The sequence below is a fragment of the Mustela erminea genome, chromosome X, assembly GCF_009829155.1.
Source record: "Mustela erminea isolate mMusErm1 chromosome X, mMusErm1.Pri, whole genome shotgun sequence".
In the NCBI taxonomy this organism is placed as follows: domain Eukaryota; kingdom Metazoa; phylum Chordata; class Mammalia; order Carnivora; family Mustelidae; genus Mustela; species Mustela erminea.
In genome coordinates this window covers 84,900,057-84,913,795 of record NC_045635.1, presented here as the reverse complement: position 1 = coordinate 84,913,795, position 13,739 = coordinate 84,900,057, and the positions used below count along the sequence as shown (strand labels likewise).

The 13,739-nt window shown below is 37.5% G+C and overlaps 2 protein-coding genes across 5 annotated transcripts in view; both read right to left on the bottom strand.

Annotated features, from left to right (window-relative positions):
* Positions 1-13,109, bottom strand: part of TCEAL9 (transcription elongation factor A like 9) — a 44,544-nt gene extending 31,435 nt beyond the window's left edge. For all 4 annotated transcript variants that reach the window (XM_032331161.1, XM_032331164.1, XM_032331162.1 and 1 more), the window contains exons 1-3: positions 13,064-13,109; positions 12,364-12,430; positions 7,785-7,855 (exon numbers count right to left, since the gene is read on the bottom strand). The gene's annotated coding sequence lies outside the window, so the exon portion shown is untranslated. The remainder of the gene's footprint in view (positions 1-7,784; positions 7,856-12,363; positions 12,431-13,063) is intronic.
* TCEAL7 (transcription elongation factor A like 7) lies at positions 10,432-13,107 on the bottom strand. Its single transcript, XM_032331165.1, has 3 exons — positions 13,064-13,107; positions 12,364-12,430; positions 10,432-12,016 (listed from the first exon to the last, which is right to left on the bottom strand). Exon 3 carries the CDS (start codon positions 12,000-12,002, stop codon positions 11,700-11,702), a length of 303 nt encoding a protein of 100 aa, XP_032187056.1. The 5' UTR covers positions 12,003-12,016; positions 12,364-12,430; positions 13,064-13,107; the 3' UTR covers positions 10,432-11,699.
* Positions 13,110-13,739: the final 630 nt, after the last annotated feature.

Sequence of the window (13,739 nt, the reverse complement as noted above, 5' to 3'; positions counted from 1 at the left end):
AGAAAGACCTATACTCTGAAATCTATAAAACATTTATGAAAGAAATTAAAGATGGCAAAAATTTTTTACTACATAGTGGAAAAATATTCCACTACACTGTGGAATATTACTCAGCCATTATTACAAGGAATGAAATCTTCACCATTTGCAACAACATGGACATTCCATGTTCATGAATTGGAAGAACAAATATTATAAAAATGTCCAAAGTAATCTATAGATTCAATGCAATTCCTATCAAAATCCCAAAAGCATTTTTCACAGAACTAGAACAAATAATTCTAAAATTTGTATGGAACTACAGATCTCAAATAGCCAAAGCAATCTTGAAAATGAAGAAAAAAACTAGAGGTATCACAATCCTCAGATTAATCCCAGATTTCAATTTATACTACCAAGCTGAAGTAATCAAAACATGGTATGGTACAGGAACAAAAATACACTCATAGATCAATGGAACAGAATAGAGAGCCCAGAAATAAACCCATGATTACTCTCTTCAACAAATGGTGCTGGGAAAACTGGACAGCTACATTCAAAAGATTAAAACTGGACCACTGTCTGACACCATACACAAAAATAAACTCAATGGATTAAAGACCTCAAAACCACAGAAATTCTAAAAGAGAGCATAAGCAATAATTTCTCTGATATTGTCCATGACAACAATTTTCTAGATATTATCTCCTGCAGCAAGAAAAATAAAAGCAAAAGTAAACTATTGGGACTACATAAAAATGAAAAGCTTCTGCACAACAAAGGAAATAATTAACAAAACTAAAAGACAACCTACTGAATGGGAGAAGATATTTGCAAATGACATCTGATAAAGGCTTAGTATCGAAAATATATAGAGAATTAATACAACTCAACACCACAAAAACAAATCCAATTTAAAAATGGGCAGAAGAGGGGCGTCTGGGTGGCTCAGATCATGATCCCAGGGTCCTGGGATCAAGCCCCGAATTGGGCTCTCTGCTCAGCGGAGAGCCTGCTTCCTCCTCCCTCTCTCTCTGCCTGCCTCTCTGCCTACTTTTGATCTCTATCTGTCAAATAAAAATAAATAAAATCTTAAAAAAAATGGGCAGGAGACAAAAACAGATATTACTCCAAAGAAGACATACAGATAATAGACATACGAAGAGATGCTCAGCATCACTTATTATCGGAGAAATGCAAATCAAAGCCACAATGAGATAGTACCTCACACCTGTCTGAATGGCTAAAATCAACAACACAAGAAATAGCAAGTGTTGGCAAGGATGTGGGGAACCCTCTTGCACTGTTGGTGGAAATGCAAACTGTTAGAGCCACCATGGAAAACATTATGGAGATTCCTGAAACTTTACAAACTTTACAAATAAACTTTACCATATGATCCAATAATTCCACTACTGGGTGTTTACCCAAAGAAAATGGAAACACCAGTGGGAAAAGATACATCCGCCCCTATGTTTATAGCAGCATTATTTGCAATAGCCAAATTATGGAAGCAGTATCCATCAATAGATAAATGGATAAGGAAGATGTGGCGCACCCCTCCACACATGCACATGCACATGCACACACAGTGGAATATTACTCAGCCATTAAAACGAACGAGATCTTGGGGCACCTGGGTGGCTCAGTGGGTTAATCCTCTGCCTTTGGCTCAGGTCATGATCCCGGGGTCCTGGGATGGAGCCCCATGTCAGTCTCTCTGCTCGGCAGGGAACCTGCCTCTCTCTCTCTCTCTCTCTCTCTCTCTCTCTGCCTGCTTGTGATCTCTGTCTGTCAAATAAATAAATAAATTCTTGAAAAAAAAAACGAATGAGATCTTGCCATTTGCAACAACATGGATGGAGCTAGAAAGTATAATTCTAAGTGAAATAAGTCAGAGAAAGACAAACACCATATCACCTCCCTCATATGCAGATTTTAAGAAACAAAACAAACAAGGGCAAAAGAGACAAACCAAAATACAGGCCCTTCAGAAAACAAACTGATGGTTACCAAAGGAGAGGTGGGTGGTGGGTGGGTGAAAGAGGTGAAGGGGATTAAGAGTACACTTATTGTGATGAGCACTGAGTAATGTATAGAATTGTTGAATCACTGTATTGCACACCTGAAACTAACAGAACGCTTTATGTTGTGATGAGCACCAGTTGATGTATGGAACTGTTAAATTACTATATTATACACCTGAAACTAATATGACACTGTAAATTAACTAACTGGAATTAAAATAAAAATTTAGGGATGCCTGGGCAACTCAGTCGGTTAAGCTGCTGCCTTCGGCTCAGGTCATGATCCCAGAGTCCTAGGATCGAGTCCAGTATCGGGCTCCTTGCTCAGCGGGGAGCTTGCTTCTCTCTCTGCCTCTGCCTGCCACTTTGCCTGCTTGTGCTCTCTCTGACAAATAAATAAATAAAATCTTTAAAAAAAAAGAATGTGATAGCTTTAAAATAAACATTTAAAGTAAAGAAAAAAATAATACAGCACTGCATGTTAAGTATACTGGAATTAAAATTTTTTAAAAGGAAAAAAATTAAAAAACAATAAACAAAAAGGTAAACAATAAAGACTAGTTTTCCTCTCCAACTCTTCTACCACTACACATTTAAGCCACTACCATGCTTCTTGTTTAAATGAATGATGCCAGCATACTTTTAAATGCCAAAGTCAGAAACATGGATATTATCCTTCACTTTTGTTCCCTTACTTCCCTCAATCTCCTCAATAACCAGTTCCTGAGAACCCAACATTTTAATTATCTTCCACCTCTGTCCACTTTTGTTTTCCAATCCTATGTCTATTATTGCCCTGGTTCAGGTTCAGGACCCCTCCCCCCAAGTCACTTCTCTCCTGGAATAATGTGAAAAATTACCTGCTGGCCTCACTGTTATCATGTGTTGTTACCATCTAATGGATTAATTTTTTCAAAATACAAAATCTTATAAAAATCACTGCTACTCAGTATTTTCTTTCTTTCTCCCATGGTCCTATGAGACATGTACTGTTAGAAAAAAATTTTTTTTCGGGGGATGATGTAGTGAAGAAGAAACCGCCACCTTCTCCAGAATAAAAAGGAACTTTGAGTTATTTACATATGAGCGTTTAGCAGCTTGCGGCCTTGTTATCATGGAATGCTGAGAGAATATGCAAGAAGTACATCTTTTGGTTATTTAGAAGATAGGAGTCCAAGATCTTATGTAGGATAATTACTGTAAAAAACATCAATTATGCATAAATTCATAATTTAAATCACAAAGAGTGTATTTTGGAACTTAAAAATGTTCAAAAATTCCTCTGAATTACAAATGCTCATAAGAAGCAAAGAAATTGATGAAAATAAATAATAAAGGTGAATTTGTAGTGCCAGATAAAGTAATACATTTTTATCTTTATCTATTGTTTTTTAAAGATTTTATTTATTTATTTGACAGATCACAAGTAGGCAGAGAGGCAGGTGAGAGAGAGAGAGAGAGAGAGAGAGAGGAGGAAGCAGGCTCCTTGCTGAGCAGAGATCCCAATGCAAAGCTCGCAGGGCTCAATCCCAGGACCCTGAGATCATGACCTGAGCCAAAGTCAGACGCTTATCATGACCTGAGCCGAAGGCAGAGGCTTAACCCACTGAGCCACCCAGGCGCCCCGAAGTAATACATTTTTAAAAGTGACTTCTTGACAATAGAGAAAATAACTAAGGAAGAGCATTTGAAGTTGACAGATCTCAGAACAACTTGGTTTTTAGAATATAATAAAGATAGCCTTTCGAATTCAGCAGTAAGAGCTAAATAATTTTTTATAATGCTCTAATATTATGCTCACTTGGACACCAGACAATCTGGACCCAGACTTCTCAACCCGAGGGACAAGAGTTCATTGCCATCTTTATCCTCATCAGGGAGTACCATTAAGTAAACCTCTATACATTCACAACATAGTATGGCCATCATAACATGAATGTATAGATATTGACAGGTAGGTCTCATCAATTCATAGGGAGGACACATGGAAAAGTAGGTAAATTGGAGCTAGAATCTCAGGCTTGACATATTCCAGTGTTAAAAGGCATTGCATAAAATTTTGAAACTGCTTTTTCATTTGTAAAGTTAGAATTATATCTACAACATAGGTATAAGTCCATGGTTCTAAATGTAAAAAATACAAATAGAAATGACTGTATTTCTAGCACTGAGCTAGGTTTAAGAGGACATAACTGACCTACTGGAAATGACATTTGGCTGACATTTTGGCTAAGTAGTTAAAACCCATTGACATGAACATATTTTGAGGATGATTATGGACTACAAGGAAAAAGACAAGAAGAGTTTAGAGAAAGTAGCAGTTTTCACGAACTGGTTTAGTCTGAAAAGACTACAGGTTAAAAAGGTTTTTAATATGGTCCTGGCTATGATGAGATGGAATAGATACTCCCATGCATTGTTGATGCAACTGTTAATTGGTATAACCTTTTAGGAGCAAAATATGGAAATATTTCTAATAATTAAAACATGTTTAATATTTGTATTGAGGTGAAATTCACATAAAATAAAATTAACTATTTTAAGTTTATAACTCAGTGGCATTTAGAATATTCACTTTGTTGCACAACTGTTCACTTTTCTCTGGTTCCAAAACATTTTTATTACCCCCACAAAGGAGTCCCTTTACCAATTTACCCATTCTGTTCTCTCTTCAACCCTGACAACAACTAATTCATTTTTTGTCTTTATGTATTTACATATTCTTGACATTTGATATGAATGGAATCATCCAATATGTGACCTTTCATGTGTGGTCTCTTTTACTTAGCATATTTTTTTTTTCAAGGTTCATCCTTGAACCTTGTAGCATGTTATCAGTCTTTCATTCCTTTTTAGGGTGGAATAGTATTCCATTATATGAATACATTACATTTGGTTTATCAGCTCATCAGTTGATGGGCATTTGGCTTGTTTCCATTTTGAGTTTTATTTTTGGAATAACATGAGGCAGGGGTTTGATCTCATTCTTCTGCATGTGGATTTTCAGTTGTCTCATCACCATTTGTTGAAGAGCTTATTCTGTCTCCCATTGAAAGGACTTGTCATCCTTGCTCAAACTCAATTGACAATAGATATATGGGTTTATTTCTAGACTCTCAGTTCGATTCCATTGATCTGCATGTCTATTCTTATGCCAGAAGTACATGGTTTTACTATAAATTTGTAGGCTTTTAAAATAAGAAAGTGTGAGTCTTCTTACTTTCAGCATTTTTTATTTATTTGGGATTTCTCACAATTCCATATTAATTTTACTCTCAGATTTTCTATTTCTCAAAAATAGACTTCTTATTTTGATAGGAATTGCATTCAATTCTTTCATTGCTTTGGGAATTATTGTCGTCTTAACAAATATTGAGTCTTCCAATCCATGAACATGGAACATCTCTGCATTTATTTAGGTCTTATTAATTACTTTCAGCAATTCTGTAATTTTCAGTGTACAAATCTTGAGATACCTTAAATTTATTCTTAAGTATTGTATTCTGTTTTGTGCTTTTGTACATAGAATTGTTTTCTTAATTTCATTTTTTGATTGCTCATTCCTAGTGTATAGAAATACAACCAATTTGGAAGAGCTGATTTTGTATCTGGCAATTTGCCAAGTTCATTTATTAGTCTTAGTAGACTTCTTACATATTCTTTAGCATTTTCTATATACAGGATAATGCCATTGGCAAATAAAAATAATTTTGCTTCTTTTGTTCCAATCTGGATTCAATTTTTTTTCTTGCTTAATTTCTCTAGCTGGAACTTTCAGAACTAAACTGATGGAAGCAAAGATCCTTGTCTTACTTGTGATCTCACATGGAAAGCTTTCAATTGTTCACTATAGAGTATGATCTAGCATTGAGTTTTTCATAAATGCCCCTTATTATGTTGAAACAATCTGCTTATATTCCTAGTTTGTTGAGTGTTTTTATTATGAAAGGGTATTGGAGTTTGTCAAATGCTTTTTTTTTTCTCTATCAATTGAGACGATAATGTGTTTTTCCTTTTCCTATATTAATATAAGATTTTGACATTGATTTTCATATGTTGAATAACCCTTGAATTTTGTGGGTAAACCCCAATTCATCAGGATATAAAATCCTTCTGCTGGCTTAGTTTGCTAGTATTTTGTTGAGGATTTTTCTTTTAAGATTTTATTTATTTATTTGACAGAGAGATAGTGAGAGAGGGAATGCGAGCAGGGGGAGTGGGAGAGGGAGAAGCAGGGTTCCCGCCAACCAGGATCATGACCAGAGCCAGGGCCCTGGGATCATGACCTAAGCTGAGGCCAGAGGCTTAACAACTGAGCCACCCAGGCAGCCCTTGTTGAGGATTTTTGCATCAATATTCATCAGGACTTTGGAGGTGATGGATATGTTTATGGTATGCTTTGTGGTAAATAAACAAACCAACAAAAATATGTACATATCACATGATCCAGCACTCTCACTACTTAATATTACCATGGAGATATATGCACACAGGTGCACAGGAAAGCATAGATAAATGTTTATTATGACATTGCTTGTAAGAACCAAAGTATTGGAAATAGCTCAAGTCATCAAAATGGAAATATTAGGGCGCCTGGGTGGCTCAGTGTGTTAAGCCTCTGCCTTTGGCTCAGGTCATGGTCTCAGGGTTCTGGGATCAAGCCCTGAATCGGGCTCTCTGCTCAGCAGGGAGCCTGCTTCCCTTCCTCTCTCTCTCTGCCTGCCTCTCTGCCTACTTGTGATCTCTGTCTGTCAAATAAATAAAATCTTTTAAAAAAATGGAAATGTTAAATAAACTGTGGTCTATCTATATCAGGGAAACTACACAATAAATAAAAAGAATAAGATTCTTATACTGACACACCTCCAGGAATATTGTTGCATAAAAACAACAGGGCAATAGATGTAATTTTACAATATTTAGTTAAAATGCAAAACAGAAATATATGAATTTCTAGATGGATATCCATCAAACTAGTGTGTTTAATTGTGGGAAGGGGATTGAAATTGGAGGTGTGGGTAAAACAGTATATTAAGATGAAATAGGCTATCTCAGTGAATTTTAAGCAGTTTATTACTCATTCACATCATAGTTTAATGAGAGTTATTGGTTTTCCTGCATGGCTCTGCTCTATTGATTATTCAGGTATCTAGCCTGCATTCATCTCACAGTCATGTGTTCCAGATGGTACACATGGTTTCCAAGATCACTGAAAGGAGATGGAAGGATTACCGAGCATTGTTTTAGAAGTGTCTTATATTACGTTTGGTAATATAAGATATTACGTTAGGACCCCAACATATGTGCAAGGGAAGTTGGAAAATCTAAGAGATCACATACTTTTTGATCAAGCACTCTTACTTTTCAGAATCTATTCTGTAGAAATACAATCACCAGTACTTTGAATATATGTGCAAACATTTTAGTTGCAGACAGCATTGTTTTTAGTGGGCAAAGTATAGAAATACATGTTGAGTGATGGGGAACAATTTTAATAACATACAGTACATTCATACTATAGAAAATAGATTCATTTGTATTTGTATTTGCGGACCTCTGGAAAGTCCTATAGGACTTCCATGCTGAGAAGAAGAGAAACAATACAAGTAACTCAAAGTCATATAAAGAAATAAAGGACAACAGTAAAGGTAGCTACATAGGTAAATATAAAAGCAAGTAGTTTTTCATATTTGATTTATAACTCTTTTTTTCCTATATGACTTAAAAGACAAATGCATAAAACAATAATTATAAAGCTATGTTAATACGCACACTCACCATTCATCCTGTTTCAGCTGAGTTGTGCAGAAGTCTCCTTATAATGGTTTATGATTCCTAATTAAGGGTTCCTGAAAGTCACAATGTAGTATTATAATATGTAATTAAAATGAAAAACAGAAATACATAAATTTCTAGATGGATATCCATCAAACTGAGAAGTGTTATAGGGAGGAGATTGAAATTAGAGGTATGGTTAAAGCAGTATGAATCAGGTAATTAATTATTTATGACAATATTATTTGTGACAATAGAAACATAAAGATACATGATGTCTTTTCTTAAAGATTTTATTTATTTATTTGAGAGAGAAAGAGAGCAGGAGCTGGGAGGGAGGGACAGAGGGAGAAGCAGACTCCCTGCTGAGCAAGAAACCCAACATGGGGCTTGATTCCAGGACCTTGAGATCATGACCTGAGCCTTAGGGAGATTCTTAACTGACTGAACCATGCAGGCACCCCAAGATGCTTTATGTTTTTACTTAAAAATATTCCTATATTGATGCTTCAATATAAGAATCTCATTCTTTTTAACTCTTGTGTAGTTTTCTTAGCATAGATAGACAACTTTTTATTTGACCTTTCCCTTTTGATGACCTAGGCTATTTCTAATATATTGGCACTTACAATGACACAGTAAACATCCATCTATGCTTTCCCACGCATATGTGTACATATATCTCTATGGTAATACAAAGCAGTGGAAGTGCTGGGTCATATGGTATATACAAATTTTTACTGGTTTGTTTATCTTTTTTTTCCATCTGTAAAGTCTATTAGGGTTATAGAGATATTTTCCCACTATTTGTCATGATATTGAAAATATTTCTTCACAGGCTGTTTCTTGTCTTTGGACATTTTATATTTTTTTCTTTATAATTTCTGGATTTTTTTTCATGCTTAAGAAGATAATGACATCACAAGATTACATGTTTTTAGTTAATTTTCATTGCAATATTTTATTCTTGTTCTTCACATTTACATTCTTTCTCTCTTTTTAAAAGATTTTGTTTCTAAGTAATCTCTACACCCATTGTGGTACTCAAACTTACAACCCTGAGCTCAGAGTCATATGTTCCACCAGCTGAGCCAGCCAGGGGCTCCTTGTTCTTCGTTTTCATCTTTAGTCCACCCGGGGTGTATTTTTGTGTGTGTGGTGAATAGGAATCTATGTTCATTTCCTTCTGATTGGATAGCACATGTACTTGATTCTTAGGTTTAAAAAAATCCTTATAAATATGTGAAATCCTTAAATAAAAAATGTTTATAGCTAAACATTTGCTCACTACTATGATAATTTCCTTAGGACACATTCCAAACTGTAGAATTATTGCGTCATGGTATATGCAATATATACAGCATTTGGTACTTACTGTGAATAGAAGCAAAATAAAATGGATGTAGCAATTTACTCTCTCAACAAGTATGAGAATGCCTACATCCTCAACAAAACTGAGTATTGTAAGCAAACATTTGTCTATTTGATAGGCAATTTTTAAATTTTATTTTCCATTTGATTTTTCATCTCCTACTGAGGCTGAATAATGTTTATTGTTCACATAGACTTACTTGTTAGATACACAATTTTTAGGCTATGATAACCACCATTTTGACTTTCAGGAGCCCTAAGTTATGAATTGTAAACCATTTGACTCTTTGATTATAAGGAGACTTCTGCACTGCTTAGCTGAAACAGGGTCTATGATGAGAGTATATGAAGCAATAATGGAGACCATGATATCATCGGAGACCCCAAATGGAGGGCCAGGGCAAAATGCAGAGATTCTGATTCAGAGTAAGAGTATCAGTGTGTATGGGGACATGTGTCCAAATTTTGCATTTTTAGCAAGTACTCCAGATGATTATAATGTAAAGAGCTATTTGAGAAATCAGTTATGTAATGTTACAATAATTTTATAGACTGAATATGAGAAATAATCCCTTTCCTGTTGGGTCCTACTTGAAAATGCAAATTATAGTTTGCAGTGAAATAGATTATTGCCATTTTATGCAAACAGAAGTAAAACTGGGCCAAGAACACTAGATTTTAAGTAAAAATTTATTACATATCCACTATATATAAGTCACTAATCAAAAGAAGTATAATGAAATACATGATACAGTATTTACTTTGAGATGCAAAATGCAAGAAGTCCAATTAGGAAATAATGTTTAAATATATATATACATATACCTATATGTATATATATACACACATATATATATGTATGTGTATAATATATATAAGTATAGCTATGTGTGTGTATATATGTGTTTTTGTAAGACTAAACATATATATTTATATATACACACATATGCACTAAATATATGTACAATACATATTGTACATATGTATACTAAAAAGTACATATACATATATAGGTATATATGTATATGTTTATATATAATGTTATATATATTAAATATATATATATATTAGTCTTACAAAATTTTTCCATGTTTCAGGAAGGAAAGTAATAGAAAGATGGGGATAGCTTTCCTAGATCTATTTTCTGCATTGTTTTGTGCAATTTATACCTGTCCCCTGAGAGTCTTCTGACCCAGCAGGGCAGGCCTGCAAGGAGCCTTCAGGAAGAGATCATCTCACAAGAGGAGGAAAACAAAACCTTAGTTCTTAGACCTAAGGCAACTCTAACTACAGGGGTTTTTTTTATTCTAACTTGTACCTTGGTCCAACTCCAAAAACGGCTTCATCATGTCCGACCCCTAACACAGAGGAGGGGTCCTGGGATTGAAAACAGAAGAGGCTGTCTTGCTAGGAACCCTGCAAGGCATTGTGGCCCAAGCAGTCTCACCTGTGTGAAGGGTCCCCATGAAGCAGAGAGGCTTCAGAATACAGAGTGAGGGGTTCAGCCCACTAGGGACTCCAGGAAAGTGAGTGAGTTTTGGCACCTGGGGGGACCCCAGTGCACCAGGAACAGTGAGGGCCAGCAGAGAACAATGGTCCCAGCAAAAGAGGCAGCAGGTGCCCAGCAGGGGAGAACCCAGGGGACAGAACCCAGGGGAAGAGGAGGGCAGGGCTCAACAAATACTGGCATGAAGCCCCCACTGCCTTGCCTACTAATGGACTTGTTCCTGACCACAGGTGAGTCGTGTCAGGGCCCGCCCTCAAATAACTGATGCTCTGCAGCAGGTTGGGGTTCTATATGCACAGGTGGGAACAAGAGTCCACCAAGCACAGCTCAGAGTCACCTCATTTCTTCCTCACAGCAGCCCTGTGAGCCAAATGTTTTCCCTGTGAAAAAGACTGAGTCTTAAAGCAAGTATATCTGTAATAATTGCCATTTTATTCCTCTGGCTAAAAGATCCAGAGGTAATTTGAAGTTTACATTTCTTTTTTATAGTTCTGTTGTCAGAAGTTTATTAAGTGTTTTACTGTCCTTCAAAGGTGATTGACAAGGTTTTTGTGTCTGTTTATTTTAGTTTTTTGTGACACAATACACACACATACACACACATATATATTCATTTTGTAGAAAACGAGAAGATGCCGATAGCCAAAAAAGAAATGAAGTACAAATCACACAGAGGTTCACTGTTAACCTTTTGGTGTATAATAATTCATACTTTTTCTTTTGCATTTTGTCATATATAAATGTACACATATGTGTATATATATATATACACATATACACACACTGTTTTGCAACTTATTATTTTTACTTTACAATATAAATAAGCATCTTCCCATGCAAATGAATAAAACATCCTCATTAAATGAGTGAGATTGGGTCAAAAGATGAGACGTTGGTAACAGGAGTCATATGCAAATCAAAGGAACACTGGAGGATAGGAGTAAAAAGGTAGCAATATCTAGCAAAAAAATGCAGACAAAAAGACGCCAATGGTGGTAATATTAGTAACAGAAAATAGTTGAATTCAGGGGAGAAATGCATTAAATGGGATAGGGACGGTCCAGGGAATGCCTATGGTTAGAATGCAGAGCCCTAAATTTCTTTCTCAGACCCCTTATCTCTTCCAAACACCTTTCCATCTCATCTCCCTCCCTCGTCATTTCTTCATCTTTAAAGTGCCTATAGTCTATGTCCTCTTTAAATTCCTCGAGGGACTGAAGCAGCCTTTGCCTAAAATTCCCCTCTGTTTGCTGGCGTTCAAATTCTCCATAGGGGCGTTCTTCCTCTCTCTTTGGCACGCTGTACTTGGGCTTTCCTTCATTTTCTTTGCAGGGTTTTTGCATGATGTTGTTTCCAGCTTAAGCCCGGGGAGAAAATGTAGAGCGAATTGCTTCCTTTCTTTTGATTCAGGTTTGTCAGTTTCTCTTTAAAGCAAGATACCTAATCTCCCACCCGCTGCCACACAGGTCCAGCCCATTAAGTTTGAGATACCGCCCCTTCCTCCCGCACTCCAACTCCGCCTCCTTTCTCCTCCCTCTGCAACCCACCATTCCCCAGCAGACAATGCTAATGGCCTCTCTGACGGGCCCGGGAGAAAGGGAGCAGACCAGTAGTTAAGCTGTGAGGCGGCAAATTTTACCCAGCTCTAGCCCTTCCCAACTTCCACCCTCAGAGACCCGGGCTGAGTGCCTCCCTCGCACTGACCTGTGAGGATTCGGGATAGTTTCTCTTCTTCTTGCCTCGAGATGTCTGTGAACACAGACCCTTGGACCTGCAGACAGAAGGGAAGGGAGCGGGGAGAAAGGAGCTCTCTCTGTGGATCCACCAGTCCGAGAGACAGGACACTCATTATCTTGAGCCCGGGATCCTCACAACCGTCGTTGTCCAAAATTTCCTACCTCCTGGTTCCTCCTCCTGTCCTTATCCCTTCTTCCTGGATCCCTGCCTCCACCCCCAACCCCTCACCCTTTTGGCCTAGCCATTGCGAGGGCTGCTGTCCCCTCGCCACCCCCACCCCCCACTGCAGGACCCACAGGCAGCCACTGAATGAGAGGAAATATTTTCAAATTAGTCTAAATTTCTGCCTCCACCACAGGATTCTAGCTGTTCCCCACACAACAGCCCACACCTCATTTCCTCAACGGAATTGGAGGAAGAGGAGGATAAACGGAATGCGTGCCAATCCCAGAGAAGCCGATTATTTCTAAACTAACACTCTATCTGTAGGTGTCTCTCAGGAGACTTCCACCTACTCCCCACCGTCCTTTCAAATAAATAAATAAATAAACAACAATCATCTCCCAACGAGTTTGCAGGGATTTGGGCAAAGTGAGCCTGGACCTATTCCTGCCGCTAGATTCAGCCACTACCACCCCAGGCGTCCCAGCAGTTTCCTCAAACCAACCTTCTGAGATTTAATGAATTTAAGTCCTCTTTCTCTTGGCCACAAGCAGGAACGCCTACAGGACAGTAAGGAGCTGGTACCCAGAGGAGGAAGAAGCCCGGGAATATAAGGACTTCGCAGCAGCTGCTGGTCACGTGAGGATTATGTCATCCTCCAACTCTGGCCCCCACTTTCCCCTCCCACCAGCTGTGCTGCAGAAGTGCAATGACATACCAACCTCCCACCTCCCCCACCACACCAGGCCCTGTCACTCATTTTCATCACTGCTAATTCCGGAGGTCAAAAGTGACCCCCTTCTCCCTGTGGCTGGAATTTGCCTTTCTCTGATTACCAGAGAAGGGCTGCATCTTCCCATAGTCATGTTAACCACTGTTACTTTAGTGGTTGTGTTGAGAGGATTGCACATCCTCTTCTAAGCTACAACAAAAAAGGTAGCAGTTTTCCCTCCACTAACACCCCCCCCCCACCAATAGCCACCATTTGCCTTGCTGTTCATTTCTTGAAATCAAAGTAGAGGGGGTGGGGTAAATTAGGAAAGGAAGTAATGATTGAGATTGTGGTTTTTCACTTTTGTTCTGATAATTTCCTACTCTTCCATTTTTCCATCAATTTATTATATTCTTCTTTAATCAGAAATATAGTAACAATGAGTACATTCGGAAAAAAGACTCAAGAT